This window comes from Rhododendron vialii, chromosome 3a (genome assembly GCF_030253575.1).
Source record: "Rhododendron vialii isolate Sample 1 chromosome 3a, ASM3025357v1".
NCBI lineage: Eukaryota > Viridiplantae > Streptophyta > Magnoliopsida > Ericales > Ericaceae > Rhododendron > Rhododendron vialii.
The window spans coordinates 6,609,599-6,627,826 of NC_080559.1; the positions used below are offsets into that span (position 1 = coordinate 6,609,599).

General features: G+C 40.3%; 1 protein-coding gene across 1 annotated transcript; it reads right to left on the reverse strand.

The window, feature by feature from the left end:
• Positions 1–13,528: 13,528 nt before the first annotated feature.
• On the reverse strand, positions 13,529–15,692 carry LOC131318476 (putative F-box protein At5g55150). Its single transcript, XM_058348284.1, has 2 exons — positions 15,675–15,692; positions 13,529–15,196 (listed from the first exon to the last, which is right to left on the reverse strand). Exon 2 carries the CDS (start codon positions 15,115–15,117, stop codon positions 13,747–13,749), a length of 1,371 nt encoding a protein of 456 aa, XP_058204267.1. The 5' UTR covers positions 15,118–15,196; positions 15,675–15,692; the 3' UTR covers positions 13,529–13,746.
• Positions 15,693–18,228: the final 2,536 nt, after the last annotated feature.

Consider the following 18,228-nt stretch of genomic DNA (forward strand, 5'->3'; position numbering starts at 1 on the left):
CCGCTGAAGGGCCTTCCACTTCCAACCCCACATCCTTCGTGGTTTCTGCTAACTTGGAGGAAGCGGAGTTGGTCAATCCATCCTTCGTTCTGCGTCTCCGTCTAGAGCGCGGGAACTTCCCTTATTCAGAATGCCGCTTTGGGGCTCAGGCCTCACCACCCATTGATTGGGCTAAGTGGGTGGACGAGATCCTCAGCGACGCCCCCCTCAAGCAGATCCTCATGCTTAGTGGCACTTACAACGCCGTGATGCTATTGCGGAGCCTGAATATTCCGAGGTTGTGTGCAGCCATCAGAAACCTGAACCACGCATGCTCGCGCTGGAGCATTGACACACACTCCTTTGCATGGGTGTGGGGCGAAAGCGGCCTCTCGTTGGAGGACGTGGTCATCCTCACGTGCCTCCCTCTCTGTGGGGTCACTATCCTTGACCTCAACAATATTTCTCCCATGGACCAATGGGACGTCGCGGAGCTACGGAGGCTGGGCAAGCTGACTCAGTCCAGTCCCAGGTTCACTGCTCAAGATACCCGTAAGGAGACCGCGACGAACGCCAAGAAGACTTCTTTCACAAGCTGGATCCGTTTTTTCTTCAAGGATCTGCAACCCGCGAGGACGGTGGTTCCGGGGATGCCGCGAGACTTTGTTGCTGGCCCCCACTATGGGGAGCGGCTTTATATGGCTGGGCTCTTTGCCTTCTTCTTGTCCTACTTTGTCCTTCTGTACTACCCGGCGGATAGCCCATCTCCACCGATCTTCCCACTTGCTGTGTTTTTAGCCCGCGGCGAGTGCGTTGCATTGGCTCCCCTATTCTTAGGGTCTCTTTACTGTCAGCTGGACCTAATTCATGTTGACCTTGCGAGGTCCCTTGGAAGATGTGGCCACCTTTCTATGGTCTATACCAGCTTCCTCCTTGCTTACTTCTTCAAGCATTTTCCCGTTGTCGCTCTAGTCCCACGGGACTTTCTAGCGTCCGCCAGTTGGTCCCAGTTGGAGTGATGGCTCAACACTAGCAGCGACGTCTCCTGGTATGAGGCATGTGACGTCGCTAAAAATTTTGCCCTGCGCCCCTACGGCACCGTTACCCTGAGGATAATCGGCCTCGGCCAATGTCTTCTGCCTACTCATTCTTCTCTCTTAGCCACGGGTGGGAACAACTCAATAGCCCGGGGGGTCGTCAACTCCGCTCTCATCGCCCTCCCGGGGTTGCTCCCCTTTCTTAACAACGAGGCCCACGGAGTGTCGGTCTACCGCCCGGACCGAGGCAGTTAGGTTTCGACCAAGGTGTACCTGGGTACGCTCCACAGGTTTCCAACTTTGTCGAGTCTTAGCTCCGTTTTAAGCGGTCTCATACCTCCGACATCCTGGCGCGGCTCGGGGATCTACCCATTCCCTCCAGGGATGATGTCGGGCACTACACCTCGGAGTTCCGCATTTTCTAAGTCTTCATAACTTTTAAAGTACGTTTAAAGACAGAGAATTTGACACAAGAACATGCAAAATCGATCAACACAGAATTAGTTATGAATTTTTGAATACTGACTGTCACCTGTGTGTCCGAATTTGATTGTGTCTGTCTTCTTTTAAATTTATGGGAAATTTCACTACTTTCATGGCTATGGTTTTTTTTCAGGGACTAGAGGTTTAAGTTGGAAACATTTTGGCGTTGGAATCAAATCATTTGGATAAATATACAATATTTGGTCAATTTTTAAAGTAGAGTTGTCTGACGGGGACATAAACTGTGATCAATCTGTTTTCTTTTGTTTGCCGAGAAAAAAATCCTTTTAATTTATCAACCTGATATTTTTACTGAGAATAATAATTTATGTTTTGCAACCTTGAGCGTTGGTTTCAACATTTTTGGAGTTGAAATGAATTAGTTATGAATTTTCTACTAAAACATGTTTAGCTGTCCTGTTTTCCTGTAGAACAGCTTGTTCTTTTGAAATTTGGAGAATATTTAGTTGATAACTAATCTTTCAATTTTTACAGTAGATACACATGGATGTTATGCAAGTTTGGGCACTGGTTTGAGTATTTTTGTACCTTACATGAATAAGTTATGATTTTTCAAAAATAGTGTGACAGATTTTAGTAAATGAACAAAGTATTGTTTTTATTTCTTAAAAATACCGTGCATGCATAAGTTTTTGAGAGTTTCTGACAAAACTAAGTTTTTACCCACAAAATTTCATGTGATCTTAAGATGGAATTGTGTTTACCATTTTACCATTAGAGGTTGTTGAACCTCCAATCTATTGTGTTGTGTTTCTACGCCAAAAATGGACTTTGTATAAAATCGTATTGATTTTTGTAAAAATTACAGGATTGTAATTTTTGAATAATTAGGATACTTAAATTTTACACTTTGTAGTTAAGAGATTTAAAATGACTATTTTGCCCTTGGGATTTGATGTGTGCTAAAATGACCTTTTTAATCATAAATGTTTTAAAACTGAGTTTTATACTTGAGTTTTGAGTAATTTAAGATTTTTGGATCAGATTTGATAAGATGAGAGATTTGAGTCCATAGCGCTTGGATAGATTGACCCTGGAATGTAAAATGACCGTTTTACCCCTAGTAACAGATCGGCTCTAAGCCATGACTTAGATGACTAGAATTGGATTATTCGGATTTAGTACATTAATTGTACTCATACTTGGACGTTTATGATATTCTCATTAGGTCTGTGTGATCGTTAGTATGAAATACGCGAAGACTTGACTAGAGATTAGCCGCATCTTCAGGAATAAGGTGAAACATGTGTATCTTGTTTACATGTGTTGTTTAAATATTTCATTGTTGAAATATTTTAGAAATGTTTTCTATAGAATCATGGATATTGATTAACTTGCTAAATGATTTGATGAAATGTATATTTTTCCTGTCGATACATCTGAACAAGTGTCCAAACTTGAGGACTTTAAACAGACAAAGTGGATTTGGAGTTATAAGGTTGGGGGATATTAACCAGGTATCCTGATGGTTTGACGTCATTCCCTTTATACTTTAGAGGTCGCTCCTCTAGATTCTGGTTGAAACTTATTCATGAAAGATGTGCGAAATCGACGAGGATTATGAAATGTGATATTTTTAATATCATGATGGTTTTTTGCTTTATCCTGAAAAGTTGGATTTCATTCTATGAATGAACTGATGAACTGATGACTGAGAATTATTGCTTTTAGCATAAGTCTATTGAAAGACTTGAATTCATTTTATTATGGACTTGAGATTTGATTATCTTTGAAAGGAAGTACATTTTACATGTTCGATTACTGAAGAGTATGACTACACTTTTTATAAGATGTTAGTTGTATCCATGATTTAACGTGTTTACTAAATATGCCATGTTTCACACGAGCTTTAGCTTATGGAGTTTTTCAAAAATCATACCTTTCAGGTTAGCAGCGATAGCTAGACTTGGCTTTGCTCTCAAGCTGAAATCTTTTGGTGATCAGTTCCTATGTGTATATAGTCGTATTGTTCTGTTGTGAGTATAGAGCTGTGAGGACTTAACTTGAAGACTTACGAATTTTGATAGCCGGCTTGTTTCAGTCAGGTTATGTTATGGTTATATGCAGGTATTGTTAAGCAATTATTTTTATTTTTGCACGTTGAACTCTGGAATATGTTAGAACTATTGAAATTGTGCTTTTGCAGCTTACTGAATTTCTTAAGAAAAACTATTTTGATGAGAGGATTTTATAAATTCCCTAAACTGATCTTATTAGGATAGGCCTAGGGTGACGTAAACCCACTGGCCGGTCATTAGACCTTTAACCAACGGGTTTGGGTCGTGACATATACGCACGGGAGGTGAGAGATTTTGAGAACTCATGGAGACATAAGTTGGAGTCCAATGCATGGGCCCCAAGCGATTCTATGAATCGAACCACATGCTCTTGTGCGCTGCCCTCTTTTCCATTGAATTTCACAAACTTTGGCGGGCTGTACCCTTCCGGGTAGGGCAGGGACAAGATCGTCACAGGGTACGGAGGGCGGATATCTAGACTCAGAAGGGAGGGTAGGACTATTTTCGCCTTTTCTTTGGTAAGGAGGGCTTGCACGTCTGCTAAAGTGATGAACTGCCCCGCGGACGGGGTGCTAGTGTCAGCGACGGCTAGCTCCTTTCTACTTGCTTCGCTTGTTTTCTGTTGGGCCAACAAGGCCTGGACTTCTACCACAGTGATGTAAGGTCCCGTGGATGGTGTGCTGGTACCATCGACGACAGCTTCTTTTCTGCGGGTCCCAACAGGGTTCCCAGCAATTCCTCCCACGAGTACCGAGCATAAGTGATGAGATACAGATGAGGGGTCCTGATGTGGCTCTGTTTGACTGTTACTGCCCCAGCATGGATCTGCTGAGGTTCGTCGTTTTGTCCAGCTGCAACCTTTGGCAGGGCCGCTGAGATAAGGTCGGTGAGGCCTGTGAAGGCCGCAAGCAACTGTCTCTGAGTTTTGAGGAACTGTTGCTGACCGTCTTGGAAAGCCCGCAACGTTTGTGCGGTTGCACCCGCGTTGTTGGTTTCTCCTACATCCTCAAGGGTTGGTATGGCAGCTTCTGGCGCCGTCATTATTCTACGACGTGATGGTTCAGCGTACTCTTTTGAGCGAGTGCTAACCATAAACCCAAAGACACCTCCCCAGCAGAGTCGCCTAAATGTAGGGAAAAGGGGTTCCGCAGAGGGTGCTTACGTGTAAATATCCGTGAGCTGGAGAGGTGCGATTGGTCAATGGTTAGCGAGGGGAAAAGGAGAAAAAATCTTGTGGGGTGAGGGAAGGAGCGAGAAGTACGGAAGGAACAAAGGCAGTGTGTCCCTTTTGTTCTCCGCGGGGGTGTCTGCCTTTTCCGGATTCGAATCGGTGAGGTCACCTTCTCTCTGGAGAAGAATGTTCTCCTTCCTCAGAATCAGTGCTCACGCCCTCTCTTTCCATGGAAAGTCAGCTCTCTCTAATCATTGGGAATGTCAGGGGTATTTATAGGGCACTTGGGCCTAAGTCAAGCCCAAGACAACACTCCTATAAGACCGTAACACGTGTCCCCTCTGTACCTCCAGGCCTTGGATAAACTCGTCCTCACGTGGAAGCTTTTCCGTGGGAGGGCGCAAATTTCCACGGCGTTACCTCCATCCCAAGTCACTAAGCCACAAGAAATTCCCCAATTCCCGTAGGAGCAAGGTCGCGACCCACGACAATCGTGCATTCTCCGCGGAGTCCTTTCCGGGCCCTGCCTTTAGGCCCAGATGGAACCCCGGGAGGCTTTTCAACATAGCTTCTTTAGACTTATTAGCATCTAGCAATCCACAAGACCTCTCCACGGTCTCTTGCTGCCGAGACCTCTTCGAGGTACATTCGGCCCTCCAGCGGGACCAGCGGGGTTCTGCGGCAGCTTACTCTTCCGCGAACAACTTTCGCGGGGGCCATCCTTCTGTTCTTTACACGCATCCTTTCCCATTGGGTAGTCAACTATTCCTCTTCAAATGAGGTTTTGACCAACGCCTCCTTTTCGTGCAGGTCCTGTTGCCACGTGTCCACGGGCCATTGGATGGTCAAATAGTCCTCCTTGGTCATAGGTTAACAATTATGACCGCACCTATAATGTTCTTTCTCAGGAAGCTAAAGCTGGAGTAAGTCAATTCTCGTCATTTACAGTTACATAGTTATCCGTATTTTTGTAATTTCTTCTCCGTCCGATTTCTTTTTGCTTGGGGGTGGGGTGAAGATGGGTTGGAGAATGGTTGTGGCTGGTGGTTGTGCACGCGTGGGGGTGATAAAGGGAGGGAGATCACATTCTATAATGGAGCTTTAAAATCACTTGCACTCTACGCACTACAAGAAATGACGGTTTTCCCAGCGTTTTTTAAACGCCGGTAAAAGTCTTCCCGGCGTTTATCCCGGCATTTTCCGTGAACGCTGCGACTGCCGGGGTCGGGAATACTTCCCGGCATTTACAAAACGCTAGGAATAGTCCCGGCATTTTTTCCGGCGTTTATTAAAATGCCGGGAAAAGTTTTCCGGTGAGAATTGATACGGCCGGCGGCGAGGTAATTCCCCGGATTTAGTAAACGCCGGAAATAGTCCTTTTTAAAAAAAAAAAAAAAAACTAATACCAATTTTATCCATTTACTATTATTTACGCCAGCTCAAGTCCAACGTAACAAATATATATAGTATAGTAATAAATAACAAATACACAATACAAACAATCCATAATATCATACAAATCTGCCTCTCATATTTCCTTGTCCGAAAATATTCACAATATTTTCTATCAAATCACATACAATGTCTTGTATTTATACCTTGAGAGTACACTACTCAACAAATAAAAAGATAGAGCTTTCCAAATTCTTCTGTACTGACGACGTCTTTCCGCTAGCAAACATTGGGCACGCTGGCGAACGTGGGCACTGTTCTCACGATGTTATACATACAAGTCTCGGGGTTCAAGGGCCGCAATTTCTTTGACAATCTGAGCTTTGTCTGACTCGAATTTTTCATCCTCTGCACCATAACAAACTAACACTTACAGATTCTACCAAGACTCCTAATGAGAACAGTGGCCGCAAATGGAAATTTGCATAGTCATTCAAACATTGGTGCCAATATATCACCACATACAAGCAATGCTACCAGTCACAGTTTACTTAATTCTGATGTCACATTTTCATACAGCATAAAATTGAAAGCATGATTGCATCTCATACCACTGCTTCCCAACTCCTTGGTTACTTGTTTTTACTCTTGACTAAACCAATATCATGAGTGTTTGCAAATGTTTATGCCCTGTTCCTCAAGTTGTCCCTTGAGCTCACATAACATGTCATCACGCTAGAGTTTGACGTTATGTCATCACGCTAGAGTTTGACCGATCCAGCAGCATGTCTCCCAAAAGCTATAACAGCAAAAGAACCTTTCTTAGCTACCAACAAAGCAACCAAAGAGAGTTCTAAAAATATGATGCGACAAGTGCACTGCTATCGAATCATTTTAGGGACTTATTAGAAGAAATTGAAATCAAAGAGAGACAAGATGCATATTGAATTGTACTCACACACAAACAAAAAAAAAAGAGCAAAAGACTTAACTTAATAGCTGGTTCAATTCAATCCACAAACCATTGTAACTAGCAAAACATCTTTATCAGCAATAAGCTTGGACACATGTCACAGATACAAGTGTATCCAATAAGGACACCTGTGATGCATCACAAGTCAAAAAGGTTCAACCAACAATGAAAACAAACCAATAATGACAAAAAGCATAGTTAAAGCAGAAGGAAAAAAATATTTAGATGAATCAAAGACATCGATCTCCCATACACAATATATATATAACATGTTTTAAGAAGAAAATCACATCCTAACTTAGATGACTCGAATGACGAATCACAACCAAATTAGTTGCATATAGTCATATAGATATGGAAAGAAATAAGCTGTTTTGTCCTAAAATTAAATCAATTTCTCTGAACTTCTAATTAAAATTGAGTATCCATCTCTTGCAAGAGTAGAGATCCAAGGGTACACAATAATTTTTTTCATGAGAATAGTTAGTTTCCAAAAGAATTAACAAAATGGAGAAAGCATGCCACTGGAACACAAACAAATCCCATAAAGAAGGATGTAGTTTCCCTTTAAAGATCTCAATAGCAGTCTTCTTTTCAACTAAATCAAGATGAATAATGTCAACCACCAAATTATCACCAACACCACTGGAAAATACCCACACTGTGCATTTGCAAAAAGAGTAGGCATATAAAAGAAACACATGTAACCACAACCAATATCACCAAGTATAAGAAAAAGACATTATAAGCATAAACACATTTACATTAATACACAAAGCCATCCAATAAACACATTTACATTAATACACAAAGCCATCCAATAAACACATTTACATTAATACACAAAGCCATCCAATAAACACATTTACATTAATACTCAAACCCATCCAATTAACTATGTTTTCTCCATAATCAACATCCAAACTCATGAACTGGGTGACTATGCCCACACATATATGAAGAACTAACAGTACCATGAAGCAAGAACTGTGACTATGCCCACACATATATATATGAAGAACTAACAGTACCATGAAGCTTTAAGAAGAGATACTTGAACATGCATCATCAGTCATTTATGTTTCAGTAAACTCGCTTTTGAAAATCATCTCCATATTGTAACTTCCACGAACATTGGAAACAGATATGAAAAGCATTCATCAGTATGACATCCAATGATAGAGTAACATATCTAATGTTCAAAAAAGAAGGCACAAATCTGAATGGAAAAGTTAGCCGTACCCTTTTTGATCTATTTTCATAACTGGCCTTGCTAATGAGAGAGAATGCAAGTATAAAGACATCAGCCCCGCGATAGCTCTGTTAACGTATTGTAATCCTCTTGACCTTTTTTTGACAAAATAAAAAGGGTCAAATCCAGCACAATTTTAAGTCGTATAAAAAAAAAAAATGTATTCACTGGCCATAACAAGCTTACCTGCAGTATCCCACAGCCCTAAGTTAATCATGCTCCCCATCTATAACCACATTTGCACTAAAATTGTCAAAAACAGTTAGCAGGTAGTCCTGTTGTCATCACATTCACAAAGAGACACCGTCGAGTTCAAATTACCATTTCTGAAAAGATATAATTAATATACTGCTACAATAAAAGAGCAGGAGCACCGAATCAATATTGTCAACAAGTCAATAATTAAGACTTTGCACATAAACGAGACATTAGTAGCTTCCAATAATCCTATGTCAAGTGAAGAACATGGAATGATCACCACCGAAAAAAGGGAGAAATACAATACATGTACTCAATTAAAGCTGCAATGCTTTATGATAGAAGGTTTCTTCAAAATCCTTTCCATCATCAAAGGCAGAACGAGAGCAGCACTAAACAAAATTCTCTTCCTTTCCCCTTTCTACCAAACAAACAGCAATTGAGATAAAAACCACTTCTGATTTCCCCAACAGGAAAATAGAATGAAAAGGATAGACAATCTGCATGTTGAAGAAACACAATACCTTGATACACTTTAGTCTACTAATCTAAGACATCTCAACCACCAGAGAAAATTCAACCAAGCCTTATTCAAGAGCTCCGATGCCGAGTGTAAAACTGTTAATCAATGTCTACAAAAGCCCCAAATTTAATCACAATATAACCAAAAATCCCTAAATCTTTCCAATCCCTAACCACAAACCCTAACTTGTCCAACCCCTAATCACATTCAAGAGACCAAAAAGCAAAAACAAAAATACACTTGGCCGATCAGTAAACACTAAAACAGACCAACACTACCCGATAAAGGGAACACTGGTGTAGATAGCCGTTGTTTAGATCCTGCTGATACAGATCAAACCTCCAAAGACCAATGGGTGTGTGTGAAAGTGTAACTATGTGTGCATACAATAACCAAAATACTGTAAACCAGGACTAGACCGCCGGCCGGATCACACCCATATTAACGGTGGCCAACACAGATCGGTCAGCCAACAACACATAACCAAATCCCAACACCTGCCGCCACCAACACAAACTGAAAACAACCCATCGCAGACCTAACTGACCCTAACCCTGACAGATTACAGCCCGCCGCAGCCCAAAATAAGAACACGCTAAGAATTCCGGCAATACACAAAAGAAATCATGCGTAAGAGCTATACGAATCCACTGGAAATCCGAAAACTAAGATCAAATGATAAAAGCATATGCAAGCAAAAGAAGACGGACCACACAACCGGAAACAACAACGCCAGGGAGAGAAAAAACCTAAACCCAGATCACAGGAGACCCACTGGTACTCCGACCGATTGCTCAGGAAACCAGATCTGAGGCGTGAACAGCAACGGCTGTAGGGGAAGATCGACGCTGAGAGTAATGGTGACGGCATACCAACGGTGATAGAGGCTCTGATCGACGGAGGAAAACCAGACCGAAACGGTCAAAGAGGAAAATGGCTACGAACGGCGGACGACTGAAGCTGAAACGATGCAGGGGAGAAGGGCCACGGGGCGCTAAGAACGACGGCGGAAGGGGCTCAGATCATGTCGGTGGGGAAGGGAGTGAGGGAGGGGGGCGGTGGTGGGGGGATTGTGGCGGGGGAGGAGGCGGCAGCCTCCCCCAACCCTAAACGAAGGTCGCGGTGGTTGTAGGCACACAGAGAGTTTTTCTGATGGTGGGTTTGTGGGTTTAGGCTTTGGATAAAGGGGGATAGTGCAATTTTGGCGTGCTCCGCTACAGTAACTTTTGGATTTTTACCGGGGGTTTTCACAAATGCCGGCAATCAAGTGCCGGATATGCCCTTTTTTCTTGTAGTGACGGTAGGAAATTTTAGGTTATAATACGACTTTCAGAAATTTACTGCCTGGAAATTCTGCATATATGGTAATAGTGTAATCATTATAGGGAGCAAGGTGTACATTATGTTAATGCTTTTCTGTTACTAACATATTTTACTGTTTATGTTATGCAGAGGTTCTTACAATTATAGTTTGAAGCCCATGAGTCTACGACAGTGATTAAGATTCAATGTTTTTTAATTGTGGAGGTGACAAATCGATTTGGAAGCAACCGAATCGATGTTTCAGAAAGGTTAGAACCTTAGATGTTTTAAATTGTCAATCAAAGATGACAACTGAACCATTTTTGCACCCCTAGCATCAAATAGCGACAAGAAGTTGTCCACAGCTTCTAACTTACCGGCTTGCTGAAGTACCAAATGTACGAATTGCCTTAATAGAACACATACAAACTCCTATGATATAAGTTAAGAAACTGGATTTTCTAATCTCGGAAAAAAAAGCATGAAAAAAATCTGTACAAATACCTCTGTTCTAGGCATGATATAGTCGACAAAGATCATAAAAATACAAGAGTGGTGGAAAAAGTGAGTACTGGTTTATATAAATGCACATGAAAAAGAAGTATACAAGTGATAGGACAAGAATTTCACCTTTCCATTTTTCATCATAAATGCAATGAATTCAATTCGCCCCACGCACTTGCTTTTCCATTTGCTGCAACAGCTGGTTATCCATCTTCTATTCATATTGTAGAAGAAATGTTCTTATTTTCCAGAAGTGTTGCAAAACCTTACTTCTCTTGAAGGTTGAGACTTGAGTCCCAAAACGAAGATGGTCTATATATCACTGGCCAATTCTTAGTGCACAACGAACAAGTATGGCACGTGGAGTAAAAAGGGATGAGCCGTGAGCATTGTGCATGCCTTTGCATGGTTTTGGCTATATATGCTTCTATGCACTTTAATGAGAGGGCAAAACAATAGAAATGTAAAAGGCTAAAGAGAGAGAGAGAGAGACGTGAGGCAGTGAGAACTTATTCTTATGAATTAAGTGGTGGGTTTCTCCGGTGGCAATGGCATTTCGAAGGGGAAACCAAACAAACAAAGAACAAAATCTGGACTCCTTTCAATACGATCTAAATACAACAGCTTAAAATCCTTGAGTTGTTTCTGGAACACGGACGAAGCCTAAAATGCTTGCAACATCTGGAGATCAATCGCTGCAACAGCTTAAGTTCTTTATCTGAGAGTTTGGGACACCTCACTGCCTTAGAGGTACTGGATGTCAGTGGTTACCCCTAGTTGGTGGCAATACCGGAGAGCATTACACACCTCAGTTTCCTTTGACACCTAACTCTTCAGGGTAGGCCTTCACGGTGGAGTCTGGGTGAGGTTCTTATTTGTGAAGAGTTGAAGACTTTGCCTAAAGCATTGCAATATGTCACTTCACAGCAATCTCTATCGATCTCTTATTATCCAGAGCTCAAATCGCTTCCTGAATGGTTGGGAAACTTTTCATCTTTTCAATCGTTGAGCATTGGCGACTGCCCCAAGATTCAATCACTTCCACAAAGCATTCAAAGCTTAACCAAACTCAAAACCTTGGATATATGGATGTGGTCCAGAAATGGCTAGGCGATGGCAAAAGACTATGTCTCACGTCATTGGCTCATTGCTTATGCATCCAAACCAAAGAGTATCTCTACTGATGACACCAAAAATCATTAGGCTGAAACCAGATAATCTTTTTTTTTTTTGGGCACTCATACCTCATTTGTAGTCCACGTGCTTACTATAACTGAGGCATATCTATGACATAGAAATAATAGATTCTATTTTAGCATCAATAATCTCAACAAATGGTTTTACAAGTAGAAGAATGCACATAACCATGGATTTTTGTGTATTCTGTGGGGTACTCGAGCTCAAGAGAAAAATGAAAACACTACCCATTACACAACATTCAATTACCGATTGCATCTACGCATCAACACATAACCCCAAAACCATTGCACAAAGACACCCAACACATAAATGTCGATACATTGACCTTTTTAAAACTGCAACACAGGTTATGTTTCAATTCACGAAGTGTCTTGTACAAAAAAAAAGGAATTGAACTTCGGAGAGTGAAAAGAAGTTCAATTATATATAATAAAAAAGGGGGGTGAGGGCTGAAAAGTACCTTTTCTAGGGTTATTAGTCTATAAATTCAAGGCACACGTACGTACTCGCACTTTAAACCGTTTTGGCACCCAATACACGAAATGTCTACAAACAGGTTATCATTTTCAACATATTCATACCACTTCATTAATAACACCTGTTCAAAAAGCCAAAGTACATACACAACCCCTAAGAGCTGATCTACATCCATGGGCCGACTTCTTATTCTCGTGGATGTTTGTGCCATGAAACACACCGAATAATAAGTGTCAATGCATCAAATGCAAAATACAACGTACCATGCTTTAGATGGTCCCAATGCAGCCTTTTCTACACCAGATCAATGCCATTTCATGAACCAAAAACCAACAACCTTCAGACAATGCCAATGCAAATCTGGACTTATACCATAAGCCTAATGATGGTGCTTACACCATAATGAATCATACAACACGCTATCAAAATGACGTACATCACACTCCTCGTGCGATTGATCTACCAGAAATAGCAACAAGAATAAGCAAGTATCGAACTAAATATTCATGTACCAAACGATGCAGTTAGTGCATTCCTACGAAAATTACGGAATCTTTAATAACTTTGCCTGCAAACAATAATTTGGACACCATCTCACAAAAAACAAAGATATTTTGTTCACAGCTATGCGAAGATTGGTGCAGGAAAACCTATTAAGTTAGATTAGAATTCATGAATTCCTACTCCAACACATGGATTCCGTAGACCTATGCCAAAATAATTATTGACCCGGTCTTTCATTTGGTTCACTAGAAATGGTCCTTTCAAATTATTTTTAATTCGTGTCTAAGAATGTGTCAAAGCAACATGGCAATCTCATCAGAGAATTTCAGTTACAGAACTCTCCAAAAATGTGGATGCCTTGGGGCTGCATAAACTTTGTCGGGTGAGAAAGCAATAGAACCACAAGTTCCCCACATTTAGCACTCGTTTTAAATAAAATACTGAAAGTTAAAATGAGTACAAACAGAAGTTGCTATTGGTACCATACAAAGATCTTGAAAAACGATGATAGTTGACACATAAACAGGAAATAAATTAAAACGATAAACGTTGTGGTTCACCCTTAACCATACAGCAGAGGTAGATGTAAAGACACCTAGAGAAGGGACCGGTTACCCCACTCATGATTCAACTAGTATCCGCAAAACGTTGGATACCAGACAAACAAAGACAAGAGAATGTGAGACAGCCAAGGAATTGGTTTAGGCGAGTCTCAAGCCCATTTTCCAGGAAAGGAGGGCAGAAACCAAACTGGTGGCGTGACGCAAACCAGGCGGGACAAATTGTTGTCGAGGTCGTAATATTTTCCAAGGCTCTGATCTTCCAAATTGAAGACCCCCATGTCAGCAGGAACCCGAAGTGTATTAGGTTGGAAGGTATAATAAGAAAGGGCATGATCAGTGAAGTAAATGGAATTTGGCTGAACTCTTGGAAAACCATTAGAGGCCGCAGCCGGAACGCAAGTAGAATGGTTATCACCTAGGAACAATGCACTGTCGCCCAAAGTCTTTAATTCGACATATGCCGTCAGCTTGCCCAGGACTAGTAGTTTGAAAATCTTAAATCCGGTAGTCTGAAACCAAGGATCATTGTCATTATCCCTGGGAGTGCGCACCATCATCCTACAAACTAGCAACAATTGATTTTGAGGCGATTCCACGAGGTAATAAAACTCTACATCAGACTGCAAATGACGAATAGGGTAAGGAGCCGGTGCCATCTTCCTCAGCCTGGGAACAGGTTCAGTAGTATCACAATGTAAAAGTATACCAGAGCAATCCACTGCATAAATCTTGCCATTACAATATACAACGTCGTAACAACCGGGATCTATCCTGCTGCGAACGTAGGTCCAATCTTTGTCACCTGATTTGATGAAGGCCAATGATTTACCTACACCGTATATGACCATGACTACATAATCCTTAGGAGCTAATGCAGGATTGGCGGACAACACAACCTTACAGATTGAAAGCTCGGAAATATATTCATCTTCGTCTATGAGCATCATAAAGCGAAGCCAAGGGGGATAATTAAGGGGTGGAAGTTGAATCATACCTCCTCCGCATTTGCTTCCTCCACCAAGGTAGAAAGGATTTAAAAGCCTAATGGAGAGAAAATCGTCTGCCATGATCAACCAACCATGTGATGAACCACAGCACCTCCCGTGAGATTTCGGCAACGCTGGTAATTTGATGTTGTCCTGCACCACAATTCGTTTGCCAACGTCGTATAGGCTGCACGTCCAATCGTGGCCATCCTCTTCTACCCGAGAGTTCTCGGAGGAAAGTAATAGGAGAAGCGGGACACCCACTGACTTAAGTCGGGTTTCGAGTCGGCAACTGCGATTCCGAGGGGCGAGGGACGCATTACGCCAGGAGACGCAAACAGCACCAAACCGGTCGTAGTCGGCGAGCAGTGTTAGTTTTACTAATATAAGATCCAGAATATCCTCGGGCAGTCCTGAACACGGTGGAAATCTTCTCGTTATCCTCTTCTCTGAATCGTTGGAGGCCGAGATTTTTGCTTGTCGATTGGAGAAACACTTCTGTAGTAGCTTGAGGGGGATATCAACCTCCTGCATCCTCTTCTATGGTGGCGATATTATCTTTTGATATTTGCTTCAAAACAGCCGACAGAGTGAGGGGGGGAGGGGGATTGCCGCGAGACGGAGGGGCGGAATAGAGTGGCGGACGATTGAAGACCCGCTGATCCTAATTTAGGGTTATACTGATGGTAGATCCTTTTAAACCGATCCAGATGTGTTGATTAGTTTGAACCGAGAAGTCAGCAGGCAGAACGGATTGTTTGAATTTACCAAACTAATACCTAAGGGGATTAGGAATTCCACAAAATCAAATTAATTTAAACTATTAAAATACGGTTTGATTTCGATTTTAAATCGTGATTTGCTTTGACCTAAGTTATTACCTTTAAAAATATTTTTTTGAAAGCCAATCTTTAAAAAAATATTTGAAGTACTTAAAAAAATAAAAAAAAACTATATTAAAACTCCTTTATTTAAATAACTAAAACACACCAAAAATCAACCAACTACTAGTAGTCATAGAAAATGAAAAATGGGTTGTGATATACATAAGTTTAGTCTAAATTATATTCGCAGTGAAGGAAAATTCGACGGCGAGACGATTGATGGAGGGGCGGAACAGAGTGAGGGGACGATTGAAGAGCCGTTGATCCTAATTTAGGGTTGATACTGATGGTAGACCCTTTTGAACTGATTCACATGTCTTGATTGGTTTGAACTGAGAAGTCACGCAGGCAGAACGGATTGGTTGAATTTACCAAACTAATACCTAAGGAGATTAGGAATTCGACAAAACCAAACCAATCTAAACCATCAAAATACAGTTTGATTTCGATTTTAAATCATGATTTGCTTTGACCTAAGTTATTATCTTTAAAAATATTTTTTTGAAAGCCAATCTTTAAAAAAATATTTGAAGTACTTAAAAAAATTAAAAAAAACTATATTAAAACTCCTTTATTTAAATAACTAAAACACACCAAAAATCAACCAACTACTAGTAATCATAGAAAATGAAAAATGGGTTGTGATATACAGAAGTTTAATCTAAATTATATATATTCGTAGTGAAGGAAAATTCGACGGCGAGACGATTGATGGAGGGGCGGAACAGAGTGAGGGGACGATTGAAGAGCCGTTGATCCTAATTTAGGGTTGATACTGATGGTAGACCCTTTTGAACTGATTCACATGTCTTGATTGGTTTGAACTGAGAAGTCACGCAAGCAGAACGGATTGGTTGAATTTACCAAACTAATACCTAAGGAGATTAGGAATTCGGCAAAACCAAACCAATCTAAACCATTAAAATACGGTTTGATTTCGATTTTAAATCATGATTTGCTTTGACCTAAGTTATTATTTTTAAAAATATTTTTTTGAAAGCCAATCTTTAAAAGAATATTTGAAGTACTTTGAAAGCCAATCTTTAAAAAAATATTTGAAGAACTTAAAAAAATAAAAAAAAACTATATTAAAACTCCTTTATTTAAATAACTAAAACACACCAAAATCAACCAACTACTAGGAATCATAGAAAATGAAAAATGGGTTGTGATATATAGAAGTTTAGTCTAAATTATATTCGCAGTGAAGGAAAATTCGACGGCGTTGTTCACTCTAATGATTAACTTATGCATCACAATTTTTTGGTTTTGTCTTTATTTAATTTTTTTTTTTTGTATTTATTAGTTCTACTCCAAACTTTCTTTTATATGACTGGGGTGAGTGAAGACTAGAGAAATCAGAAAAAATAAAAATTTTGACTTTTACATCAGTATTTTGGGAAATATCCAAAGAAAAACTCAAAAAGTCAGTTTTTTGACTTTTTCTTGGATATTTTCCCAAATACTTGGTTAATAGTCAAAAAAATTTACTTTTTCTATTCCTCTCATCCTTACTCACTCATATCACATAAAAGTTTGGCATAAAACTAACAAACGAAAAAAAAAATTTGAATAAAGAAAAAACCAAAAATTAATTTTGCATAAGTTACTCACTATCTTAAACTAGGATCAATAAATTAGGAAAGTAATTGACTAAGGCTCCAATATATATTTGTTGAATCATACTTAAAATTTATATATTTGCTCAAATCAAGCTCTTATTGGTCTTTTTTTTTTTATAAATTTTCTAGCGAGTACCCTTAAAATCACTTTCTGATCACATTGAGCGGCTCGGATCATCAAAATTTGATCGGAAAAGGGGAGGTGCAAACCGGAATTAGGTTAGGGATCCCTGACCTAATCTGGATATATATATATATATATATATAAACACCACTTTTCGAGTCCACACTATTTTACCGCCCAAAACGTCCGCACCTCTCATTTCTCGATCAAATTTCGATGATCCGAGTCGCTCAATGTGTTCAGAGCATGATTTTAAGGGAACCACCAAGAAAACGGAAAAAAAAAATGACTGATAAGGACTTGATTTGAGCAATGTTTTTATTGAACCGTTCTTTATGAGATCAGAAGCAAATTTTTTTTTTTTTTTGCCGATTTCTTGTGGGTACCCTTAAAATTAGGTTCTGATCACATTGAGCGGCTCGAATCATCGAAATTATATCGGGAAGGGGAGGTGCGAACGGTCCGGACCGTAATAGGTACGGACGTGAACCAAACTGTATATAACAATATACATATATTATATGGTGACTATTGGTTTGGAACCATTATCGTCAACCTGAATCCACAAACCAAACCATACAATACATTTTCTTTTTTTTTTAAGTATGACCAAACCATACTACTAAAAAACCAAACCAAACCAAACCTTTCGGTTTGAATTTATCTGGACTGGATTTGCGGTTTGACAGATTTTTTTTCTCATCCCTACGATGAGGCTTGGCCGACTACTACCATTTATTACACTTCAAGTCCCTACAGCCTTGGCATATTACAAATCATCACATGGTCCCTCCGCCCCAAAATGTTTATTCGGTTCGCAAAACGAGGACTTCAAAATAATTGAAAAATTCAAGAAAATTTTGAAACTTTTTTAATGATCACACTAGATATCGATGAGATCTTTTAAATTATGAAAGATCATGGGGTCAAGGCCTTGTGGGAAGTGGTGGAAAGACAACAACAACAATTGACATAAATCTGTGATATACTTGTTGGGTTGAATCTCACCGCCAAC